The 25,600-nt window shown below is 33.3% G+C and overlaps 2 protein-coding genes across 2 annotated transcripts; both read left to right on the forward strand.

The window, feature by feature from the left end:
* Nucleotides 1-15,195: 15,195 nt before the first annotated feature.
* On the forward strand, nt 15,196-22,630 carry LOC145328830 (methylcrotonoyl-CoA carboxylase subunit alpha, mitochondrial-like). Its single transcript, XM_080172737.1, has 7 exons — nt 15,196-15,301; nt 15,871-16,001; nt 16,945-17,028; nt 19,752-19,823; nt 20,176-20,289; nt 20,651-20,812; nt 22,028-22,630. The coding sequence occupies exons 2-7, from the start codon at nt 15,915-15,917 to the stop codon at nt 22,220-22,222; spliced, it is 714 nt and encodes a 237-aa protein (XP_080028863.1). The 5' UTR covers nt 15,196-15,301; nt 15,871-15,914; the 3' UTR covers nt 22,223-22,630.
* A 199-nt stretch (nt 22,631-22,829) lies between these two features.
* On the forward strand, nt 22,830-24,738 carry LOC145328831 (E3 ubiquitin-protein ligase HUWE1-like). The gene is made up of 4 exons (XM_080172738.1): nt 22,830-22,895; nt 23,263-23,343; nt 23,904-24,022; nt 24,598-24,738. Exons 2-4 carry the CDS (start codon nt 23,277-23,279, stop codon nt 24,610-24,612), a joined length of 201 nt encoding a protein of 66 aa, XP_080028864.1. The 5' UTR covers nt 22,830-22,895; nt 23,263-23,276; the 3' UTR covers nt 24,613-24,738.
* Nucleotides 24,739-25,600: the final 862 nt, after the last annotated feature.

Consider the following 25,600-nt stretch of genomic DNA (forward strand, 5'->3'; position numbering starts at 1 on the left):
CTGACCAATAAATTAGGTTATAATTAGCAAGCTAAATTGACAACATTTTTAAAGATGCATTATTCAATAAACCAATGAAAATGATTCCATAGTAGTCTTGATTTGTTCATTTAATTTTTTATATATCTTTCAACAAAATTGAAACCAGGATCATTTTTACAATTACATACAGGCGTCTACTAGTCAAGTGCAGAGTAGCTTTGATCCATAGCATACACAAAAGGCTTTATTTTACACATTTTCATTTTCATGTACACATTCGACATACACACATACACAAACACACACACAACATTCACACACACACACACACATCCACATAAATAAATATATTTTTTTTGGATATAGCAAATGATAAAATTTATCACAAAGAAAAATGTAAAACTTGAATTTTACTCATTGTATTAAGCGCTACATCCTGTTAAGATATCAGATAGGGATTTATAATATCAAAAGAAAGTTAAATTATTTATTGTTATTTGTAGGTACTTAGGGAGTGATATATAATTAATATTACCTTTAATAATATATCCTGTTGATACGTTTGTCCGTCAGAAACAACATTTCTCTTCTGTTATCAAAGATAGACTGCTGCATTTTGTATGAAATTTTGTCACAAGCATCTATCTATAACTTTCTATGTCCGACTGTCTGTTCTTACGTATATTCTGACATTTGTTTTGAATTTCATGTATACATTTTCATTAACAATTAGCTTTTAAACTAGCTTTTTCATTACATCTGTTCTTCTTACTTTTACATTTAAGATCTATTCTACTTATGAACGTTGTAATACTTGTTTGTTTGGCCTAGATATAGAGTAGCTAATCAAGCGAAAGGAAGAATTTATTGGCCAAGAAACAGGTGTTATTCATTATAATAAACTAGTCAGACAAAAGAATTTTAGTGTTTGACAATAGTTTAGAATAGTTATTTCTATCATCGTATTATAAACGGCTTTCCGTGGATATAGAATGTACAATTTTAAGATCAAAACTAGTTTTTTTAGCCCCGAGGTGCCGAAGGCACCGGCTAAAAAGACTGGTTTTAATATTATGATTGTACATTTCTATATTCGTAGAAAGCTGAATATAATACGATGCTAGACATACTTTTTTCGTATGGATGAGAACCGGTTCCTATCCACCGGATTCGAATGAATACGAGAAAAATATTTAAAAGTTTTCTTCCTTTCCTATCATGTAGCTAAGCGTGCGGAAGTGGGATGTAGAGGGGGTCTTTTCCCATAACTACAAAAGGTTACCCCGCCCCGGCCCCCTAGCACAACACTGTGAACTCCACTTCAAATAACTTTAAAATATGATGTACAAGAAAATTAAGGATCTTTATTCACAGCCTAGATTGCGGTAAATATGTAATAGATATTAATCGCCACGTCATTACAAAAAGTAATTTAAAGTTCTCAAAGGAAAAAAGTGTGCAAATATGATTGCAAATTTTCTTTAACTAGCGCAAATATAACACAATTGTTGTTGACAACAAATACTCATACATGCAAATAATATCCTATTATATAAAGTAGTAAGGTTTATTTATTTGTCCTTTAAGATCTCGCTAGCGACAGAACCGATAGAGTTAAGTTACTTCGCTTAGGTTACGCGATGGTTAAAGGCTATCTTTTAATCTTAGGTCATTGGATAGTTTAAGGCTATTTTGCTGACCCTTCTAAATACATAGCCCCTATATGCTAGGGGTGCATCTGCTAGTACTTACTTATTTCATCAGCAATTTTTAAAAGCGATGCTTTTCTATAATTAGGGTCGGTCCGTCCGTTACGGATAGCTTTTTTCTTAATTTAGACGTGTTAATTGTCCAATCGATTTCAAACTTTGCATGGGGATTCCTGTAGTAGTAAGGTACGATTTAAAAAGCGTAGCAACTCTATAATCTTTATCAGGATGTCCGTACGTCCATTTTAAACATGTTGAATATTTTTTTTAACATCAAATTTGCATGTGATCTAATTATCCGATTGATCTGATTTTTGGTATACTGATTCCTGGGACAACAAAGTAAAAACTGATAAGCAAAGCAACTCTAAAATATAGTCCTAAAAATGTAAGTATGTCCATAAACATTATCCTGTATCAAGCAGTTTTTAACAAATTTACTTACAATTTAGCTTTGACTCTTACATATTTATATTATGGTTATTCAGTTCTGACACTATACAAGTGTTAATGTCCGTTTGTCCTACAGTTTCAAGAGCTTCGCTTTTATGGATGTTATCATCTTTGTCTTTATATATCTTATTCGTATCAATGCAGTAAGGATGCTTGGTACTTTTTAGGTTCCGCTAAATCGTATATTGTCTTACTTGTTTTTCACATTTTTGTAAGTTTTTTCATCTTTTAAAAATTGACATTGTTTTTAAGAAGACGCAGTAATTTTTAAAAAATAAAATGTACCCACGTTCCACAAGTTAGAAATAGGATGTGAAACTTCTTGAATGAAAAGATGGAATTACATGGGCGTTGCTTATTAAATGCTTAGAATCTTTATTTTCAAAAGCGAGGCTTTTCTAATGTTATAATTTCACTATCGATTTCAAACTTTGCATGTGATTCATATAACAATTAGGTACAAGTTTGGAAGGGTAGCAACTGTATAATAGTGATCAGAAAATCCGTAGATCCTTTTAAATCATGGTTATTTTCTTACTTTTCAGACAACAAATATTTGTATGGTATAATTGAAATACTGATTCCTATTACAACAAGGTATAATGTTATAAGCGAAGCATCTCTATAATCAAGTCCTAAAAATGTACCCTGCATTTAAGCTGTTTTACAACAAATTTACTTCTGTAGACTTGAACATTTACATTCTGCTTATTCAGTCCTGACACTCTACAAGTGTAAGTGTTCGTTTGTCCTACTGTTTCAGAGCTTCGCTAATGGATGTTGTTATCCTTGTTCACCAGAATTTTTAAGGGATAAGACAATGAGAAATTGTTGTTTTATTAAAATATAGTAAAAGTTTTTACGGTATAATAAAGTCAGTAACCAAAGAATGAATTTTAAGTATTTTAGATAGTGTTTATAAAGATATGGGGGCTACTAAAATTTTAAATTGAAGGTCCTTTATGTCCCTGATATTTTATACCTAATGTTAATACCATGAAACCGGGCTTTTAGCATCTAGGGACTTAGTCTATAATTTGTTTTCGATCAAGTAAGCAAAACCGAAAATGGTGAAAACACCTTAGGTATTTTGAATATATCTATAAATTAACTTTTATATAAAAAGTTTGAGGTAAGTAAAATTAGTAAAGAAATTAAAGCAAAAAATATAATTTGCGAGTTTAAACAGGGCCAAAGTCTAAACCCTAATTCAAAGTATATGTCAAGATTTAATTGTTTGAGCTATTTTTCTTCAAAATACAAAAGAAGGATAGAGACAATGCTGTTGCACTTAATTTTTTCTACCATGAATGTTCCTTTAATTCAAAATAATTATTAGTTTTCAGGAGAGCCCAGGAATGTTTACATATTTTAGCTACAAAATTATTTGTAATTAGGGATTAATTTAATCTAAAGTAATAAACAACTATTCAATTCATCTGTTGCGTTTTTTTAGCAACGAAGCTACTCTATAATTCCAAATGTCTGTTCATCCGTCTGTCAGACACCGAAAGGGGGAAACGTGATAATCTCAGCTCCCATTCAAGATAGATTTTCTGAAATAATTTCACATTCTACATATTTCAACCAATTTTCATTAAGATTTGATCAATAATTGGGGTGCTTGATCGATTTCTAGATTTTCATGGTTTTGAGATTTTCTCAACTTCTTTTCAAGATAGAGGGTTTAAACTTTCAGGGTTTAATTAAATTAACGTTGTACATTTTTTCACCAAATTTCAGTAAGATTTGTCTATACCCTGCTATATAATAAATTTTCCCCCTATATCCATTCATAATTTTTTAGATTCGCTAATTATGGATGTTGTCATTCTTGTTTTAAATTATACATGTTTCTTTCCTTGATTTTATCATTAAAAAATCTTCCTGTCCACTTTGTTAGAAAAAAGTATGGCAACATCCATAATCTCCAGGAAGGAAGGGACCATTGGACTATAAATTACTCTAATACCCAAAGTTTTATAACAACTTTTTTTTGGTACTTTTATTGAACTTTATTATTTGGTTGCAAGCTAGCAGTGTTTAAATTTCTCAACCAGTGCTTTTAAAAATAGGAGGAGTTATTTTGTTTAACATTATTGGGTATTTATATCAATTTATCATCCATTGGGATCCAAACCAGAGTTGGCTAGAGATGCAGGGCTACAACAATGGATGCAAAATTAATCCTCAACAAATTCCGGTAATTTTACGTCTTTGAAGTGCATTTTCCCCTGTGTCCCTGAGATTGGACCCTTTACGTGATCAACTGAAAATTGATTACCCATTTGTTCCCTAATTTCCGAAGTTGTACGACAGATGATCCAACTATTGCAAAAGCTTTTTTAAGCTACTCCAGTCAAGGGAAAAGCGGTGTAATGTATAAACGATTAATATATTATACATTCAAAATTTTAATTTTTAAATTTGGATTTTTTTTGGAAGTTTGAAGCTTTTTTAGCTAGTAGTAAATATTGAGATAGGATGAGGGTGATACTTACAAAATTGGAATCTAAGATTCAGCTGACCCTTTACGTAGATTGGTGCGCGTTCCTTTTAGCACGCTATGTCTGTAATCAGTAGGGGTATAATAATGAAGGATTAATTAGATTGTTGTACTCAAAATTACCACGACTGTAGATTAACGTTATAGGTTGAAAAGTTTGGACACGACTAGTTGTAAAACCAATGCATACAAAATAGAAACCTTTAATAAAAGAAGCCAATCTAAAACTTTGGGGACCAGATTAATTTACATTTTGATATGTCAACCAAACTTGTGGTACCTAAAATAATAGTATAAAGCATTTGATTTTCTTATTTATTTGAAATCTTAAACTTCTTTGTAAGTTGATTTCCATGAAAATTATGTTTGGACAGTGGCGTGCGAAGCACTTTGTCTAGGGGGGGGGCATTTTGAAGATTTTGTAAAATTTTGCCCCCCCCTAAATCAAAGTGCCCCGGGGGGGCACTTTGCTTTAGGGGGGGGCATTTTGATTATATATACTAATTTTAAATAAGGGCGTTTTAAGGGGGGGGATTATTTGATTATGGGCCTTCTAGTTCTTATCCCTTCTTCCCCATCCGTTCCCCCATCCCTTTTTCCCATTTATATCCCACATCTTCCCCCCCCCCCCATCTCTTCTCCCCCATCCCTTCTCCCCACCCTGCAATGACCGAAGGGAAGGGAGCTAGAAAGCATCTTTGAAAAAAAAAGTACAGAAGATAATTTAACCTCCCCCCCCCCCCCCACCACAAAACATTTTTAATGGGTGGAAGGGGATGTTATAAAATCTCAGCAGGAAGGATGAATAACCTCATTAAAAAAAAATTTTTTGGGGGGGAGATAAAAACACTCATTTTGGAAATAATTTACCAAAAATTAACCTAATATGTAAAACTGATTTTAAATATTTATTTATTGTATGACAACAAGGATGACAACATCTTTAAGTAGCAAAGCCCAAAAAATCATGAATAAGAATACAGACAAGTAAATTTAAAGAGCATCTGTTGAAATAAATATATATTTTAGGTAGAAAAAGTCACAAATCCTTTTTCCTGTATGTTGTGTGATGACAGTCAAAGTAAATTACATACTGGATGCTCGAATCAGCGAGAAATTATATTTTTTTAAATATTATAATCCACAAAAAAATTACTTGTCCTTTCATCTACAGATATAAAAATCTCTTAGAAATATAGGGTATAGTCTCTTTTGTGGCAACGCCTCTTAAGGGGCATTTCGTCGTATTTTCATAGTAGCTTTTAAAAGGTTATTCTAGGTTAAGTTAGGTCAGGTGATTTCCCTGCAGGGTTAGGCAATTGGCCCCGCAGGAGCTATAAATAGGTGAAAAGCTACTGTGAAAATACGACGAAATGCACCTTAAGAGGCAATGTCACAAAAGGGACTATACCCGAAATTTAAAAGATACAAAAATAGCCAAAAACGTCCTGAAAAGCAGTTTAACCTCCATGAATTTTTAATAGTTAATTATATTCCATAATGATGGGAATGTTAACATTAAGTTTTAGCCTTCTATCTTTAATTGCAGTTGAAAAAATCACATTTCCCCCTTAGCATTACGTACTGACAGCCATAGTGAATTAAAGAGAAGCTAAAAAGTTATATCAACATATCCTACCCACTTTAAATGGCACTTTAAAACTTTGTTAATTTTTGATTAAGTGGTGTTTCCAAGGATTTATAAGGGCGGTGCGTGAAGCGCACCTAAAATATATACTCCCCCTTTGAACTAAAATCAATTAAAGACAACAAGAGTGGCGTATTTGATCAGGTTAGGAATATAGAGTGTAGTTAGTTTTAATGGTTTTTAATGAAAATTGCCATAAAAAAAACATGTCTTTTTGTAAGGGTATGTACACAAAAAAAATGATAAACTTATCCTGAAAATAAAATGACATCATATATAGTTATTCATTTAGACAGACATACAGTGTTGAGAAAAAGGCTTAGATAAATATCAACGTTGTTTCTTTTTTATATAAAATAACTTTTAGATTAAATATTTGTTGTTTACACATGTTTTTAAAGAAATAAAAACACAATATACAATGCAATGTGATAAAAAGCAGAAACCGTTTGGAAGGGCGCGAAGCGCAAATTTTTTTCTTCAAATATGCAGGGAGGGAGGGGTTTTTGGGCTATTTATTACACTAGTCCCCAATATTTCATATAAAATTTTCTTATTCGTTGGCTCAACAACTTTGGGGACTTTAATGGAATTTTGATTGGTTGGTTAATTAAGTCGAGTTTCCATACATTTCATCCACTAATTGTAATCTAAATAAGGGTTTGTGATTTTGTGTATCATCATTGGGGATGTACAAAATTTCTTTGGTAAAAAGTTTATATTATACAAAATAAAATACTTCCTATTACCTGGTTTGTTATGTTCAGTGAAAAAAGATTATAACCTAATTTTTACACTAATTAAAAAATTTGGTAAGGTTAAATGAATAGTAACTGTCTGTTTGGCGCGAAGCGCCAAAAAATTTTTTTTTGAGTATTTCTTGATCTTTTTTTTTGAAACTGGGATAGTTTTGCTTTTTGTAGGGTAGGGGGCAAAAAGGGGCATTTTTATTGACCAGGGGGGGGCAAAATGGGGCATTTTTCAACATTTAGGGGGGGGCAGGGGGGGCGGTGGCTAGGGGGGGGCAGGGGGGGGGCGTTTTGGTCGCTAGGGGGGGGCGATTGCCCCAAATGCCCCCTTCGGTTCGCACGCCACTGTGTTTGGAAAACAATAACTGGATGCGACTTTTTGCTGTTTTCTGAAAACGCCGAAACTTTTTGTTTCTTTTGTTAAAATAGACTAATCTTCAGAGATCTACAGGGATAAGACAATGTATAATAAATTTATGTACATCTTAAAATATGATAAACAAAATGACCCCTTTGAATTGATTATAACTATTGGTTGAAACTTTGAACCAACACGCAAATATTTAAGAAAAGTCCCAAAAGTTTTTAAACCAATGAATGATAGGACGTGTTTGTAAACATTGTAGATTATTCTATTTTCCAGTCCAGTGTCCTATACCTTCCTCCCTGACTAAACTAGACTAATCTTTTAAATACATCGATACCTTCGGGGCAAAGATTTACGTACTAACACTGCCATCATAATAAGATTCCCACATATATATGTTTTAGACCCCCCTTCAGTTTAGAAATTACATCTTAAAATTAATTAGGGTTGCCGGATCTTTAAACTATGTGGATGCCGGATATCCGGTTATCCGATAATTTGCCGGATATCGAACGTTAGCCAGATATACGGCCGGAACCGGATATCCGGCATTATAAATCAGCTGGATGTATGGTATCCGGCATTAGAAATTAGCCGGATATCCGGTATCCGATCAAAGAGTATCCAGCACAACCCTACTTAAAATATCCCCCTACCCTTAAAAGACCAATATAAACCATTAAAGCAAAGCTTAAACTGGGGAGAAGCTGACAAACAAACATCTAGCTGTTTGAATATTTTTATACCCATAAGGATTAATTTTTTTTACAGAGGATATCTTAATATATCAAATAAAAAAGCTTTAAAAAATTAAAAGATTATTGTTGCCCAAATAACCTTTTTAAAAGCGAAGCTTTTCTATAATTAGGTTCGGTCCGTCCGATCGTCCGTACGTCCGTAACGAATAGCTTTTTTCGTTAATTTAGGCATGTTAGAATTATCTTATCGATTTCAGATTCCTTTAGTAGTTAGGTACAATTTAGAAAGCGTAGCAACTCTATAATCATTACCAGAATGTCCGTACGCCCATTTTAAACATGTTGATTTTTTACTTTTTAACAACGAATTTTTATGTGATCTTATCATCCGATTTATCTGATTTTTGGTATATTGATTCCTGAGACAACAATGTACAATGTTAAAAGCGAAGCAACTCTATCATCAAGTTCTAATAATGTAAGTATGTCCATAAACATTTTCCTGTATCAAGTAGTTTTTCAACAAATTTACTTATAATTTTGCTTATACTCTTATACATCTCTGACACTATACAAGTGTAGATGTCTGTTTGTCCCACCGTTTCAGTGCTTCGCTTTTATGGATGTTGTCTTCCTTGTTTTCTATTTTTAAATTTTAAGATCAAATGATTCAAAAAGGGAAATGAAAGAAAACTATTATATAAAGAAATTTTGGTATTTGTATGAGGTCAACCAACCTTTTACTACGTTTTAAATATGTACAATATACTGGGTTGTAATTACGACTTCTTTTCATACCCCCCTTCAATTGAAGGTGGGTGTGTAACTTTTTTACCTTGACACCCCCATTGGCTGTTTTAGGGGGGTTTATCAGGGGGTGTAGTAGACCCTTGTCAAGAGGGGTCTGGAAGGGTGGATTAAAAATATATCATCATTCCATTACCATGTTATTATCTGCTTGTCGACTTCAAACTTCTATCTGACGGACTTTAAGTAACTTGACAAAGTGTCTCAAAAATCAGTCATGTGACGTCATAAAAGTGAGGGATTATCTATCACTTTTTTAAAGGATTTTCTTTCCCACTTCTCCTCACATCTCCCTCATTTTATGAAGTTACATGGCTGATTTTTGAGATACTTTGTCCAGTTACCGACTTTTCTTTTTTTATCGAATGACAAAGACCAAATTGCTGCAAAATTGTGTCAAAAATTATCCATGTGACGTCATAAAAATGAGGAAGATGAGAGGAGTAGTTGGAAAGAAAACCCCTAAAAAAGAGATGGATCATTGGATAATCCCTCATTTTTATGAAGTCACATGGATGATTTTTGACACAATTTTGAAGCAATTTGGTCTTTTTGTTATCGAATGATTTAAAACAATGGCGTGAACAATGTTTGCACCTTGAATTTTAAAAAGGGGAGGGCAAGCATACTAAATTTTAATATTCAGGGGGTGTTGACAATCCCCTTTTGGTAGTACGCCTATTATAGAATGAAATGAAAATTTTAAATACCTTTATTTTTCTGATTAATTTTTATCTTAGACTCTTTTATTGTTTCTTGTTTATCAAAAAAACTTTGCAAGTTTAAGTTTAAAAAATCTACACATACCGTAAAACTTGACTTTGTAAAAAAACAAGGACAACAACATCTTTAAAACAAAGAAATTATCAACAAAAATTATATTTTATATTTACAGCTTCGCCCCTAGCCTCTAGGGGCTTTTCCCCACTAGGTAAAAAAAAACTAGGTACCTATAAATATTGGGGGGCGGGCGGGTTGGGGGTGTACTGTCCAACCTCCCTAAAAAATAGCTTATAACCATCACAGAACCAGAAGGTATATTCCCTGAAGAGTAGAATCCAAACGGTTCAGTGGTTTCGAGATATTTGAAATGAAACTTTGTAAATTAAATATAAAGTAACTTTGCGTTTAAAATCCGCTTTATTTTGTTGGTGTTAACTGATAAAAATTCTGCGAAAAAAATGTATTCATTCTGCCAATATTTGACGCGAAAATGCGTCATTTTGAAAAGCGAAGCTTTATATAATTAGGATCAATCCGTCCGTCCATCAGTTCGTCAGCTCTTTTCGTTAATTCATTCATCTTAGAATTATACTATAGATTTCTAACTTTGCATGGTGATTCCTGTAGTAGTTAGGCAGAAAGGGTAGCAACTCTATAATCGTTACCAGGTGTTTAACAGCAAATTTTTTTTGTGATATAATTATTCAATTGATCTGATTTTTGGAATACTGATTCATAGGACAATAGAGCACAATGTTATATGCGGAGCATCTATATAATCAATTCCTAAAAATGTTGTAAGCAGTTTTTCAACAAATCTCTTTAAAATTCTGTTACATTTATACATTTATATTCTGATCATTCAGTTCTGACACTCAACAAGTGTTAATGTTGGTTTGTTCTATTATTTCAGAACTTCGCTTTTATGGATGTTGTCATCCTTGTTTTGTAATAAAGTATCTCTATAAGAATCAGGAGCCTCCTAATTCATTTAGGGATAATTATAGATTGAACACCTGCCACTAAGGAGTAACATTTTATTTTGGGTGTTAAAAATAATTTGATTTTTGGAGGGGGGAGGTTTTCCCCTGTACATAATTAGACATCCTATCCTATTATATAAAGTAGTAAGCGTTTTTTGTCTGTCCTGAAGGATTTCGCTAACTGCTAAACCGATAGTGTTCTCCTTTACTGTGAAGCTTCTTATAGGTCCTGGGAAGGTTTTGAACTATTTTTATAGAGGGTTTCTTTACCCCCCTACCCCCAAAAATATTTTTTAACTCTTTTTAAACGCAAATTTAAAATGGGATAAGGTCGACTTTTCCCCCTCCTACCAGTGCCCCTAGAGGCTTCTAGGGGTGTAGCCGCTAGTTATGTATACAAAGTAACAAGGGTTTTTGTCTAAATCTTAAGATTTTTATAACTGATGATCCGATAGATTTCTTCGGTTTAGGGAAGCTTCACATAGGTCCCGGGATGGTTTTAGACTATTCAAACTTTTATATTAAAGACCTATAATAGTTTTAGGATATTTTTCAATCTTCCAATACAGATGCTCTAGATGCTATTGGCACAGCCACTAGTTGTAATATGATACAATGACAATATAATTAAAGAAGATATATTTTTTCACATTAGAGTTATTGCTGTGCCACTCAATGACATGATTATCCTTGTTCTTCAGTTCACACTCACAGAAAAAAAAACATCATTTAAACAATATAATTTTTGTTAACCCTTACAGATCGGGGGGGGGGGGGGATCTCAAAGAGCCCCCCCCCCTCTAGTTTTTTCAATCTCATTTTTTTTGTAGGTAAGATGGAGAGCTGTAACTTCATGACTTTTTAAGTTTAGTAATTATACGTCGGCAAGAGTTGATTTTATTAGGAAATCTGGTCTGTGTCGGTCGTGGTGTCCGGTCAAAGTCGGTTGGGTAGAAAAAAAAATTAGAAAAAATTCTAAACAAATCTTAATTTCTACATTATGACTTTTGTGTATAAGGTAGAAACCTAAAATTTTTTTGGTGAATACTTAGATATCAATGACCTTCTGAGAAAAGTGGTGTTATGACCGTTTGACCGCTCCCTGACCGACTTTATGACCGATTTTTGTCTGGCTTTTACTACAGAAATATCATGAATATCGTGGCTGATAAACTATAATATATACTATAGAATTAGTATTATTATGTTTACTAACTTGATGTTTATTTGTATAATAATTGTGATTTCAGATATAATGTAAAATGTATTTGTTATCCTCTCCCTTTAACTTATGTGTGTTTATTTCCAGATAAGTATATCTTGGTAGAATGTGAGGAAGAGAGAAAGAGGATGTGCATTTGTCTGTATTAAGTGAGAAGTAAGTCACTTTATCAGTGGCTTCTATTACAGCTAGAGACCTTTTTTTTTTGGTAAATCCTTGAGCAACAATAAACAAATAAAAACATTATTTGCGCCGCCAACCGCCGTTTTACCGCCGAAAATGGCGGTTTCCGTTATTTGCCGTTTTTCGGCAATGATCAAAAAAAGTAATTTTTTTGTCATGAAAAATAAAAGTTCGTCCTAAAATTGGGTCATCCTAGCTGCAAAATTGGCCGCTCTACAGCTTTTTTAAAATTTAGCGGCTGGCCGCTAAAAAGCGGCTAAAGAGCGGTCTTACTGCTATGACTAGAAAAAGTAATTTTCTCTAAAAATACACATGAACCACAAGAAAAAATTTTTACGTCTTTATCTGTACCAGGAGCCGAGGTAGAGGGGGGGGGGGGCTCTTTGTTAAAAGGGGTTAAAAGGTGGCTCAACTATAAATTTATTGATATAATATAAATTACCTCATAAGGGCGAGGCTGCTGTCCGTCACAGGTCCAACAACCCAGGATAACTAATAAGGGGAGTCAAATATCTTCTTTTCTGTCCAAACACGCGGATTATTAGTTAAGTAACACCAATCAGACAACTAACTCTTTGATTGCACAACCTTTGCCGGGAAGTCATAACTGTTTAGGGCCAATACATTCTCCCTACTCTAACCATTAATGTCGCGCACCTAACATAGCAGCAGTAGGAATTATTTATAACATCTTTAGTTATAACGTGGTGTTAAGTCAAGATTCGAACCTATCCAAAATGGAGTGTAAATCAAAGAATGGCACCGCAATAAAATATTTGAAGATAAAATATTATTTAATTCTAAAACATTGTAAATGCTTGATAAATAAAATTTGATAGATTCCTGGTTCATTGGTAAATACTTTTTTTATTTTCTTAGTTTTAGATACGTTTTTTTGTTATCCTGATTATATGATCTGTGTCTGTACCGAAGGATCTCGCTAACCGCTGAATTGATAAGGTTCTCCATTAAAAATGTAGCTTCTCGCAGGTCCTGTGAGACTATTTTGGGGGAGGGAATCACCACCCTCTTAAGAGAAATTTCCCCTAGCAAAAAAAATTACCCATCACTTCAAAAACAATTATTAAATTTTTTATCTAGCGGCCTGTAGGGGCAAAGCCGCAAGTAGAAAATAAAACAGTAGCAAAGACGTACATAGTAGACGTGATATTCAAAATACACTTATTCTAATTAAATTCTGGCGTTATCGTCTAAGAGGATATTGCCTAAATTCTCTACTGACCTAAAAAGTTACTTTAGAGGCCTAGAAATACATCTACAAAATTGTATCTCTCTATCTCTACGGGCTAGCTAAAGCCAGGCCTAAAAAAATCTACAGTTAACGATAGCACGGCGATTTTAACAATTTCTCAGCAATGTGCAGGTTTTTAGCTCTTCTGAATATTTCAACTTAAACTTATAAGGCCAAAGATATGATATCCAAAAAAATCTTTTGTTAAAGTTTACTCTACAACTAGCAGCAGTCAGTTTTCTAAAAAAAAAAATAATCTCCAAGCCATTCTTCAATCCCAGGTTCTACGAAATACCAGAAAAAAAAATTCTTTTACCAGAAAAGTGGTAAAGCTGGTCAACCTGGTAAAATTTACCAGTTTCGTGGTAAATTTTACCAGCAAAAATTTTAGCCAAAAAATTGGTAAAATTTTACCATTTTTTTTGTAAAATTTGACGAAACAAAAAAACCCGTTTTTTGTGTTTTAAATTAAAAACAGCTCTTCATAATCAGTTGTAGTACTTTAAAATAATGACTTCTATACAATGAAGCCTAAATTTAAAATTTTTTTTTTTTTTTAAATTTTACCACATTTGGAAGTTTTACCAAAAATGTGGTCAATTTTACAACTCTATTTTTCAGGTTAAGTCCGAATTTTCGGACTTAGACAAAAAAACGCAATTTGGGCTAAGTCCAGATTTTTGGACTTTGACAAAAAAAAAAACTTGGTAAAATTTGACCAACTTTTTGGTAAAAATTTTTACTTTTTATTGAATTTTTTCGCATAAAAGAAGCTAACTTTTTTTTAAAACCTTGAAAATTATTTCATCATTTCTTTTAAAACATCCTCCCGCATCGTCAAAAATATATCAAATTTAATATTTACTTATTTGAGCTAGCTTCATACGAATTAAAATTAAAAGAAAAAAATCCAGGTGTGTGTGTTTACGCAGATGTGCCGTGTGCATTTGAATTTATCGATTTTTCATCTTTAATATAAATATAAGCTTTCGTATATTCCCCTGAATGTTTCTAAAAGAAAGACAGAGATTTCGAATTATAGAGTAATTTCGCTACAAAACTTATATTTTTAAGTTTTGAAATTTATGGCACCTCTGTGCGCGCATGCGCACTATTGATAAGCTTATGATTATTTGAATATAGAGTGCCAAAAATAATTATTAGTTTTGATTCAATTTAATCAAATATTTTGAATCAAGAAGTAAATTACTACTCAATTTTCTCTAAATATTTAAATTTGTAGAATTTACAATTTGTTTGGAAGATTTTTTTTAAGCAAGATGTTTAAAAATGTGGCAAAATTGTGGAACAACAATGTTTCATGATTTCTATATTTATGTTGTCTTTGCCAACCGGAAATACCACCGAGATGGGTTTTTAAAAGATGAATGCCACATTTTTTCGGCGTTTTTTAGACATTGATTGATTGAACGTTGACGATAGAATTTCAAACAGAGTATATAACATAAAAATACTGAATTTTAAATTATTTTTTTAGCAATTTTTCTAATGTCTAACACAGCTCTAAAAAGATGCATTAATTAATATGCAGCAAAAATGGATTGAAGATAATCTTTTTTTTTCTATGAAGGCCGTACCATCAAAAGCGAAATAATTAAATAAATCATTGTATACTCTTTTAGATTTCGCGAATGTCGCGCTTGTTATTCATAGCGTAAAAAATGTCGAAAAAACGCGGCAATATCTTTTAAGAACCCGGCCGGAAATAGATTCATATATGGTTAACAACTATATATATATTTAAATATTTTTTTTTAATATTGAATGCACTATATTTTTTTATATTCTATCGAATATATATTTTATATGTCATTACAAAACTATATTACATTTAATATTAACATTAAAAAAAAAAAACATCAATTTAAACTTTCGTAACCCTGTAATTAGGAATTGGCTTCAGAAGTACAGTTCACCACGGTCCACGCTTGAGCTAGCATCACCAGCATGGCTCTGCCTAGGCTTATAATTAGAAAGGCCAGGGTATTATTATTACAGGTATTGTGTCTTTAAAGGGACTGTGAACGTAAATTTTTCTCATCTTAATATCAAATCTTAACATTATCTTATTCATAATATCTCACAGATAGAGCAAAACGCGCTTTTGTTTGCTTAAAAAACGGCTTTTTCCGACGATTTTTATAAGGTACAGGGAAAGGAAGAAATTTTCCGTATTATATAAAATGTCCATTAAATTGATTTTTTGGTATTATCCTTTTTTGTCTGAAGCTTAAGATCTCGGAATTTCACCTTGCATAGAGCATTCGTAAAATGTACTGGGGTGCCCTTTCTTTACTGTTTAGTTTTAATAAGTTAAACCTTACCTAAAGACAAAGTAATCAAAAATCACCCCCCCCCCTCACCCCATTAATGAAAATTCATTTCAAAGTAAGGGAAGAGTGGTTTTCTAGGGGCTGGGTTTTCTCTGCTTGAGTAGACACTCTGAGGGAAACCGCGAGAATCCTAGTGCTCTAACTCTTTTTATTTGTTTCCTAAAGTGGCACCTCCGCCCCAACCCTTCCTTTGTTACCTACATTTTATTGTGTTTTAGTCAAAATTTATTATAGGTATTAAAACTGTGGCAGTTTACAGTGACAGCGACAGAAACTCTATGCATGTAGCCATGGCGGACGAAGCTGTTAGAATTGGTCCAGCTGCCTCACAACAGAGCTATCTCAGGGGAGATACTATTTTAAAGGTATATTATACCAGAGAGAGGAGATACTGTTTATTAAACTAGTGCCAAAAGTTTTATAATTACGTTTTCATTTTTGTTGGTTTACAACTTTCGACATCAGGACTTTAGTGAATTTTGATTGGTTAGCTCAATAGGTTGAGTGTTCGAACGTTTCAACCACTAATATTAATCCAAGGGGTAATTTTGTTAATCATCATTGAGGATTTACATCAATTTATCGACCATTGTTTTGTCTTATCCCTTTATATCTCTGACATTATACTGTTAGGTATTAGTTTTAGATGGACATTACAAGAATTGATTGATTAAAATAATCCTTAAATAAAAGTAACAGGATGTTTGTTTGTCTTCGTTTGTAGCGAAATATCTAGCGTACGTACACGTCTCTCCTCTACATTGAAGCTTATTGTATGTCTCGGAAAGGTTTTAATTTATACATGGATTTTTTTATAGGCCTAAGAAAAATTACCCCAAAAATTTTATTTTTTAAAAACTTTGAAAAATTAAAATTCAAGGTAGTGGGTCGGCTCTTTCCCAGCCCCCCCCCCCCCTCCCCAAACCTTTCACATTGCAAAAAAATGGGTGTTGTTTTTTGCTTAATGGTGTGATTGATAATTTAAATTGAAACTTGGAAGAATCTACCTATTAAGATTTAGAATAACTCTTATATGCATCATCCTATTATATAAAGCAGTAAGACTTTTTTTTCTAAATAACTACTGATCCGATTGGGTTCTCTATTTTAGGTAGGCATCACATAGGTCCTGAGTTGGTTTTATTCTATTTTCTGATCATATTTAAGCCTTAAGATGGATTTTTTACTTTTTCTATTGAAACTAAAATAAAAAAATGTTGGGATCTATTTCAACTCACCACTAACTCAAGTGCCCCTAGAGGCCTCTAGGGGCTTAGTTACTATTGACCATACACTGTATTATCTTAGGTTGCGGCGGAAACCGGCTCCGATGCTGTACATCCTGGCTATGGATTTCTCTCCGAGAATGTCGAGTTTGCTAATCTTTGCCAGGTAAATGCAGGGAGGGAGGGGACAATGGGCTGTTAACTACACGTGTCCCCAAACTTTTATAATAACGTATTCTTATTCGTTGGCTTAACAACTTTGGGGATTAAGTGATCTCTGATTGGTTGGTACATTAAGTTGAGTGTCCAAACGTATCAACCACAAAAGGTAATCTATGTAAGGGGTAATTTTGTGTATCATCAATGGGGTTGTACATGTACAGTACATCAATTTGTCGACCATTGTCTTATCCCTTAAGATTCTTGGGTAAATGGATATATTATTACCTGGATGTTACACCAGTTTTTCATGTACTCTAATAAAGCGGTACTCACAGCGGGCTAAAATAAAGATACACCCTTATTCCTCCCTTACAACACCCCCTTACCTCCTTCTGGGTAAACGAACTGACCAATATATGAAGTCCATGTTAGGAACCTAAATTCATGACAACAAATTTCCATGATATGTCATTAATAATATCCACGTGTATTTTATATCCCTGGACAGGTAATATTTTCCATTTGACTGCAGGGAGGGAGTGGATATTAGACTGGAAGTTATACTGGTACCCAAAGTTTTATAAACACGTTAGCTCACAACTTTAAATCTTGATTGGTTCATTCAAACTAGCACACTATGTTCCAGCGAGTGACAAAAAATCGTTTTTTACATTTTGGAAAATACACTTTTAAACAATTGTTTAGTAATATACACAAGTTTTTGGAAATAAAGCCGAAAGAATTAGCTCTTTACTATGAAAAATAAGAATTTTATATGTAATTATACCAGAGGTATGGAATTAAGTTCCTTTTCATCATTGTAAACAACTATTTTTAAGGTCAACTAAACTACATTTCAAATCAGTGTGGACCCTTTATTTTTAAAGCTATTTTTAAGTATTATATATTTTTGGAATCAGTATGTAATAATTTATACGTTTAGCCTTCAAAAGAAGTCAAATATCCATTTTTTGTTGTAATTGTAGATGGTTTTCTAAGCATACCCGATTTCTGTAAAATAGACAATTTTCTTCTAATGAAAATTTTACGTTTGGTTCCAGATCTCTTAAGCGCAAAAGAGCGCAAGCAAATCCTCTTACATGGTGATATTAGATGTATGTATAATATCAGAGAACTTTACCCTGTGTATGCGAAGCTATGCGAAGTTTGTTTTTTTAAGCCCTAAAAATACTAGGTCTATCAAAAAATAACAATTTTTTAAGAATTTATTTTCTACTTATTTTAAACACATATTCATTTAAACTAAAAGTAAAGATAAGTTTTAAATAAAGATTATCCCTAAATGTCTAGGCTCTTATCCGAACCATTTTACCTTTTTTATTGGGGGGAGGGGGGGGGGAAAGCCCCACTTATATCCACATCTGAACCCATTAAAGCTAGAAGTTTAAAATTTTTTATGTCGTTTCCTAGTTCAAATATACATTCTTATCTAATTCTTAAGCATTATGTACTCCCTTCACCCTTTTATTAAGCAACCTTTTTCCAAAGGTGCTTTCATACTTATTAAAAAAAGACAAGTATAATTTGTATTGTTTAAGATAGAAAATGCTTCCTTTCAAGTAAATTGAAAACAAAATGAAAGTCTTACATATCAGAGATTTACAGGGATTAGACAATGGCCGAGAAATTTTTGTACATTCCCAATGCTAATTTACAAAATTGCCCCTTCTATAAATTACAATTAGTGATTGAAACTTTTGGACACTCAACTAATAAACCAACCAATCAAAATTCAATAAAAGTCCCACAAATTGTTATGCCTACAAATTAGAAAACCCTATTTGGTGAATTTGGGGACTATTATAATAAACAGCCCATTGTCCCCTCCCTCCCTACATATACACACAGAAAATAAATAAGAAATAGGCTCAACTGTATGTCAACTTCAGATTAGAAATCTCAAAATATAAATTTCGGCAGCGGCGGTCAGCGGGAAAACGGCAGCAGATTTTCATATGATTTCAGTAGGTCATACATACTTGTTAGAAAAGCTTATGTTTAAAATTTGAAGTCTATAGGTAAAAAATTGCGGTCTCAAGAGCTGTTTAAAGACTTCTGAAGGATCAGAACCTGCAGGATCATACCTGGACCCTGAAATTGACTTAAACACTTAAATTTGATATGGGTATGTACTGGTATAGGATATTTTAGTATTTGGTAACTTAAAATGCTTAGTTTAAGGCAAACAAAATATTTTTGCTCTTTACCTGTATGACCCTGCCAGGTTTGTTGGCATCCTGTGCCAGCCAGGATGGAGATATTTAAAATTTCGCCATTATATTGAAAGATATATGGATACTTATTGCTATTTAAATAAAATTTCATCAAAATTTTAAAATATACACTCTCTATGATTTTTTGTCATTTTTTGGCTTTTCTGGAACACGGTGTAGCAGTGTCTGAACTAATCTAAGGTGTTGTTTTGTTCAATATATTTGGGGATTTATATATGTATATTTCGTTCATTATCTTGTCCACGGTCATTAGTGTGAGGAATGGGGTTGACAACACACCCCTTAAAATTAAAATTATGTAGATTCCCCCCCCCCCGTTTTTTAAAAACCTCTAAGATTACATCCCTTCCCGTAAAAACCCTGTGCACGCCACTGTACTGCTTACGTTTTTTTCTGGTTAATTTCAAGAATGTAATATTATATTAATAAGAATGATACCTACCTTTTAATTTAAATTTTTTTTTTTTATCAGGAGAAAGGAGTTATATTTGTTGGTCCACCGTCCACTGCCATTAGAGATATGGGTATCAAGTCTACATCTAAGGTAAATGATAGAGTAGCTACTCAGGAACTTATTTTGGTTGATTTCAAGTAGAAAAAAATAACACTCTATACTATACCGGAGTAACAGGATGTCTGTTCATTTGTCCTCTACGATCTCAATCTTCTGGTCTTCCATAATTTTCAGGGAATGTTTATGCTGTTTTTTTGGCGGGGGGGGGGGGGGGGGGGTATGACACCGCTTCTTGGAAAAATGACCTCGAATATTTTCATTGGTAAAAACCCTCCAACCATCCTCTTTTAAGACGAAACACAAGTAGGCTCTAGGAAAAGCAACTGTGTATTTAAAAGAAGTCTGTCGTTACAATTTTTCTAATATTTAACCTGTTTTTTAGATGATCATGGAAGCCGCTAACGTACCTGTAATCCACGGTTACCACGGAGAGGACCAGAGCCTGGACACCTTGAAGGCGGAGGCAGACAAGATCGGGTTCCCTGTTATGATCAAGGTGGGAACAAGGACAAGTATGTCCACATGTACCGCAATAAAATAGTAAATAATATAAATATAAAACAGGATGTTTAATATGGACAATGACATAATATATTTCAACTTCAAGGCTCGATTATAACATTAAACCTTAGGTATAATTCTGGGAATCAATGTTAAAAAATAAAAGGAATATGTAAGTTATATAAATTAGATATATGTATGTAAAGAAATGTAGTGTTATATTTTTCTACCATTGTGTAATGATATATAGTACAGTCAGACGGAGTGACGGCATACCTTATTGTAGAGTAGCTGCTAAATTTTATATTGTTTTTATTTTTCTACCTGTGGAAAACTGTTATTTGATATTGTCATAGGCTGTCCGCGGAGGGGGTGGCAAGGGTATGAGGATTGCCATGACCGCTGGCGAGTTCGAGGCCCAGCTGGAGTCTGCCAAGCGCGAGGCGATGAAGTCCTTCGGTGACGAAGTGATGCTCCTGGAGAAGTTTGTTGTTGACCCCAGACACGTAGGAGTTCAGGTCAGTTTTGTTCCAGGGGAAATTATCAGGAACGCATGGGCTTTTTATTTCACTAGTCCCCAAAGTGTTATAATAACGTTTCCTTATTCGTTTGCTTAACAACCTTTGAGACTTTTATTTAATTTTAATTGGTTGCTTCATTATGTTGATTGCTAAAACGTTTCTACCACTAATTGTAATCTTCAGAAGGGGCAATTTTGTGTATCATCATTGGGGATGTATATCAATTTATCGGCCATTGTCTTATCCCTTTATATCCCTGGGAAATTATACTTGATTAATGCCTATGGAGAGAGATGGTTGATTTAAAACGTAGTTAGACATTTGTATAAAGTTCCAAACATTCTTACTAATGCATACAATCAATCATTTGATTGAAAGATCTTTTGTCTTCAAGACCTCACTGTGCTGTGCATCCTTTTGCTAATAAGTAAGGCAAGTTTATCGTAAAAGAATATCAAATTCGATCATAAAGGCCAATTTAACACACTGCACTGATTATGACTGTTTAATTTACTCCTCTGTCTTTTCTTCATTTTTTTCCCCTAGGTAGCAGGGGTGTATATTTTCAAATTTGACCCTGCTGAGGAAGGGGGGGGGGATAAAAATATGTGGTAGGGGGGGGGGGGGGAATGTAAAAAATTAAGAGAACTGAAAGCATTTTTTCCATTTTTCTCACCTTTTTGGTGAAAAAAAACTAAAAGAATATATGGGAGGGGGGATAATATGAATAAAATAAAGAGTTTTGAAAATATTTTTCCATTTTATTTCCTTCCTTGCTGAAAAAAACTAGGGAGGGGAAAAAAAATAAGAAAATTGCAGCAGGGGAAAAAAATGAATCTTGTGCAGAATATACACCCCTGAATAAGAATTTAAAAAAAAACAATATTAGGGTTACTTTTCCTAGGAGTGAGAATATATATATAGTTATAAACATTCCCTGATCTTATGAGAAGCTAATTGAATAGGAGAACCATACAGATCGATCCAGCGGTTTGTAAGCTCAGCATTGTTAATTTTTAAAACATGCATTTTTAAACTCTCTTTACAAACTAGAATGGAAGAAAATAAAACCAAACAAATCAAATACATATAAGACCGATCTTTATTTATCCATCTTTCTTTATTACTTTAAATATATAATATTTATTTCCATATTTTTATTCTGTTCTTTACTTAGGAATGATAACTTTTTAACCTAACCAAAATATTCAGGGTCTGCTGTATTCCGGGCTGTTCCTGTACCACCTGGCGTCGTATGAGAGCGGCGGCGAGGCGCTGGTGTCCTGCGGCATGTTGGAGTCACTCCTTAAGGTCATACAGTTGGCCAGCAGTGAATTGGAACACATTACTTTTGTTACTAGGTATGTTTTTCATGGTTTGATATACAAGTATTACACTGAAAGCTAGGTAAAAAAAACAAGGTTGACATCATCCATAATGTATATCATAGAAATAAAGAAAAATACGCACAATTTATAAAAATAAGTTTCTTTGTCTTTTAAAGCATGACCGACGGACGTAGTAAATTATATACTGGTTTCTCGCCGTCTGTCTTGAAAAGGATCGCATGTTAAAGATTGCATCACAGACGTATAAAGCGGACAAACAAAGCGTATTATAATAAAGTAGATTCTTTATAATAAGAAATATATTCAAAAGTTTAGAAAAATTTGTTTTTCATTCTTTTTCCAGCGTGGCTTCGAAACAAATTAAAATCGATTAGAAACGGTTCTCAGCCATAATGATAAAACATGTATACTGACCATTTTCCAAATAAAAATCATAATACAAGTACCAGTTTTGGTAGCCTAAGCCTTAAGCCTCTCAGGGCTAACAAAACTGGCTTTAATTATATGATTTTTATTTGAATATCCACAGAAAGCTATCTATAATACGATGGAATAAAAAATATTATTTAGGGCTGTAAGAGTGATAGATCAGAAACTATTCATATGACGTAGCGGCCATAGCCGCTCAGGAGGAGCTGGCGGCGGCTCAGGATGCGGATGCTGTTGATCCCATTGGTGGTCCTAGTGGCTCAGGTTCTAGCTCTAGGCTAGCTTCTCATCTTATTCAACAGGTATGCATTGTTTATTTATACAGGGATCTTAAGGGATAAGACAATGGACGATAAGTTTTTTAAGTTGCAAGCCAACGAATGAGAGATGTGTTGATTAAACCTTCAAGACCAGTAAAACTTACAGTCCAGTGTAACTTCCTTTCCTGGCATTTATAGAAGTTGAATAAGAAATGATAAAATATTATAAAGATATGCGAAAATGTAAAAAAGAGATAGGATATATGAAGAAATATTGATTTTAATCTTATATTGTATAACACAAACTTTGCTTAAATAAAAATAAAATCCTATAACGTAGCCCTATACTATTGAAAATAGTTAAATATAACAAAACATATTATTAATATCAATCTATCTGATTATTTAGGACGTACCCAAGCCATGACCTGCCTACCCCAGCGGGCTGCCTTGCTAAAATCTATGCTCAACTTCTTAAAGAAGGCTATTCAGGAATGGGTTACTAAATGATTTAAGACGAAGTAAAATATTGTTTAAGTTTAAAAAAAGATTGTACTAAAATAATTTACGTTTCTGTAGACACAACGGGAAACATGGTTCTTATGGGATAGGACAAAGACGAAGTATTGAAATTAAATCAAGATTTACCTAATAAAAATTAGGTACTCAAAGTTTTTGAGTTGACGAATAAGTAAACTTGTTTCTGAAACTTTGGATACCATTATGATATTTACACCATATTTTACCCTCCCTGCCTGGGATTTAGGTCTAAATTTATCTAATATTAGTACTTGTTTGGGACAGGGATCTAAAGGGACAAGACAATGGCGGATAAATTGATGTACATCAGCAATGATGATACACAAAATTACCCCTTCTGTGGAGTATAATTAGTTGTTGAAAGCTTTAGACACTTAACTTGATTAATCAACCATTCAAAATTCAATAAAAGTCCCTAGAGTTGTTAAAGCAACGAAGAAGAAAATAAAGCTTTGGGGACTAGTGTAATAAACAGTCCACTTCCTTCCTTCATTTAATCCTCCATAACTTAGGACCCCGCGTTCCACGACTCCATACGCCACGTGAAGCATATAATCAGTAATGCCGAGTACTATGGCCCCAGCCTGTTCTTGTTAGCCACGGATGTTGTTACTGCTTATGTTTTCCAGGTAAGCTTTCCCTTTATTTTTTCTCGTTCTGCGTTTTCAAAGATGTTTAGTTAGATAAGTTTGCTGATTTTTTTGCCACGTGTCAAGATGCCTGTAGGAAATGAATGAGGGGGGAGAGGGGGAGTCGAACCTACACACTTTTATTTTTGCTTTCAAAAGAAAAAATTTAGGTGTGAGAGTAAGGGGGGGGGGAAGTTCTGACACATTTGCGTAAACAGCGAGTATAGGCTTTATCTTTGGGACGGACAGACGGACAGACATCGTTCTACTTTGTATTATAGATTAGATATTTAGTAGGGAGGGATGGGACATTGGGCTGTAAATTACACTAGCCCCCAAAGTTTTCAAATAACATTTTCTTATTCTTTGGCCTAACAACCTTGGGTACTTTTATTGATTTTTTATTGGTTGGTTCATTAAGTTGAGTGTCCTAACATTTCAATCACTTATTGTAATCTACAGAAGGGGTAACGATGTGTATCATCATTAGAGATGAACATCAATTTATCAGCCATTGTCTTATCCCTTTATATCCCTGTAATTATCTAATTAACTAATGAGCAATTTTATTCCAGGTTGAATATCAGTGATACGAGGTCGAATGGGGCCGGTGCCCAGCAAATCCAGGAGGTTGCGCAACAGTTTTCGGCCAGAGCAGTAGAATCAAGAAAAATATGTTTAAGTGTTGTTTCAATCAATAAAGATAAAAATGAAAACAATTTTTTTTTTATTTTTGCGATTTATGTACAAGCGATGTTTTTCTATAATTAAGGTCAGTCGTTTTTTACCACTTTCTCGTGATTTTTACCACCCGTTTTTACCACAATTTTTGGTCAATTTTTACCATATTTACCCTATTTCCGGTAAAATTTTACCAATTTAGGGCAAAAATAATACCAGGTGTTGAACAGTTTTACCACTTTTTCGGTAAAATCTTACAGAAATTTGCGGTAAGATTTTACCAAAAAAGTGGTAAAAATTGGTCAAAATCTGGTATAAATTTGCGTCCTAAAATGGTAATATTTTACCGGAAATCTGGTAAAATTTTACCGATAATTGTGGTAAAAATCGCTGGTAAAAAGCGTGAGAAAATACCACAAAAAGTGTTTTTACCACGGTTACGGTAAAATTTTACCACCTTTTAAATCGTATAGGCTGGTAAAATTTTACCATAAAAGTGGTAAAAACTAGGTGTTTTTATGGTATTTCGTAGAACCTGGGATGCATTTGAAATTTTTGTATGAATTAACGTGATTTCTAAAACTCTTTAATTATTTCTAGAAAGTCTGTATGTCCTATTTTAAGCTTGATGCTTTTTTACATCCAAAAAAAGAAACCATTCAGTTTATAACTTACTTTGTCTGTCGGTCAGCAGATCATGTAAATTGACAAATAAATAGTTTTCCTATATGCTAGTTTGATAAATTTATCTTATCGTAAACCTATTATTTACCTAAAATGTCTTTTTTATCAATATAATTATGTTCCTTTCTGATTTTTATTTAGAGAAATTCACGAAACTTTATTCTTATTATGATAAAAACATTATTCACGAAACCTTATTCTTATTATGATAAA

The sequence above is a fragment of the Acartia tonsa genome, chromosome 9, assembly GCF_053477335.1.
Source record: "Acartia tonsa isolate MP-2025a chromosome 9, ASM5347733v1, whole genome shotgun sequence".
Taxonomy (NCBI): Eukaryota; Metazoa; Arthropoda; class Copepoda; order Calanoida; family Acartiidae; genus Acartia; species Acartia tonsa.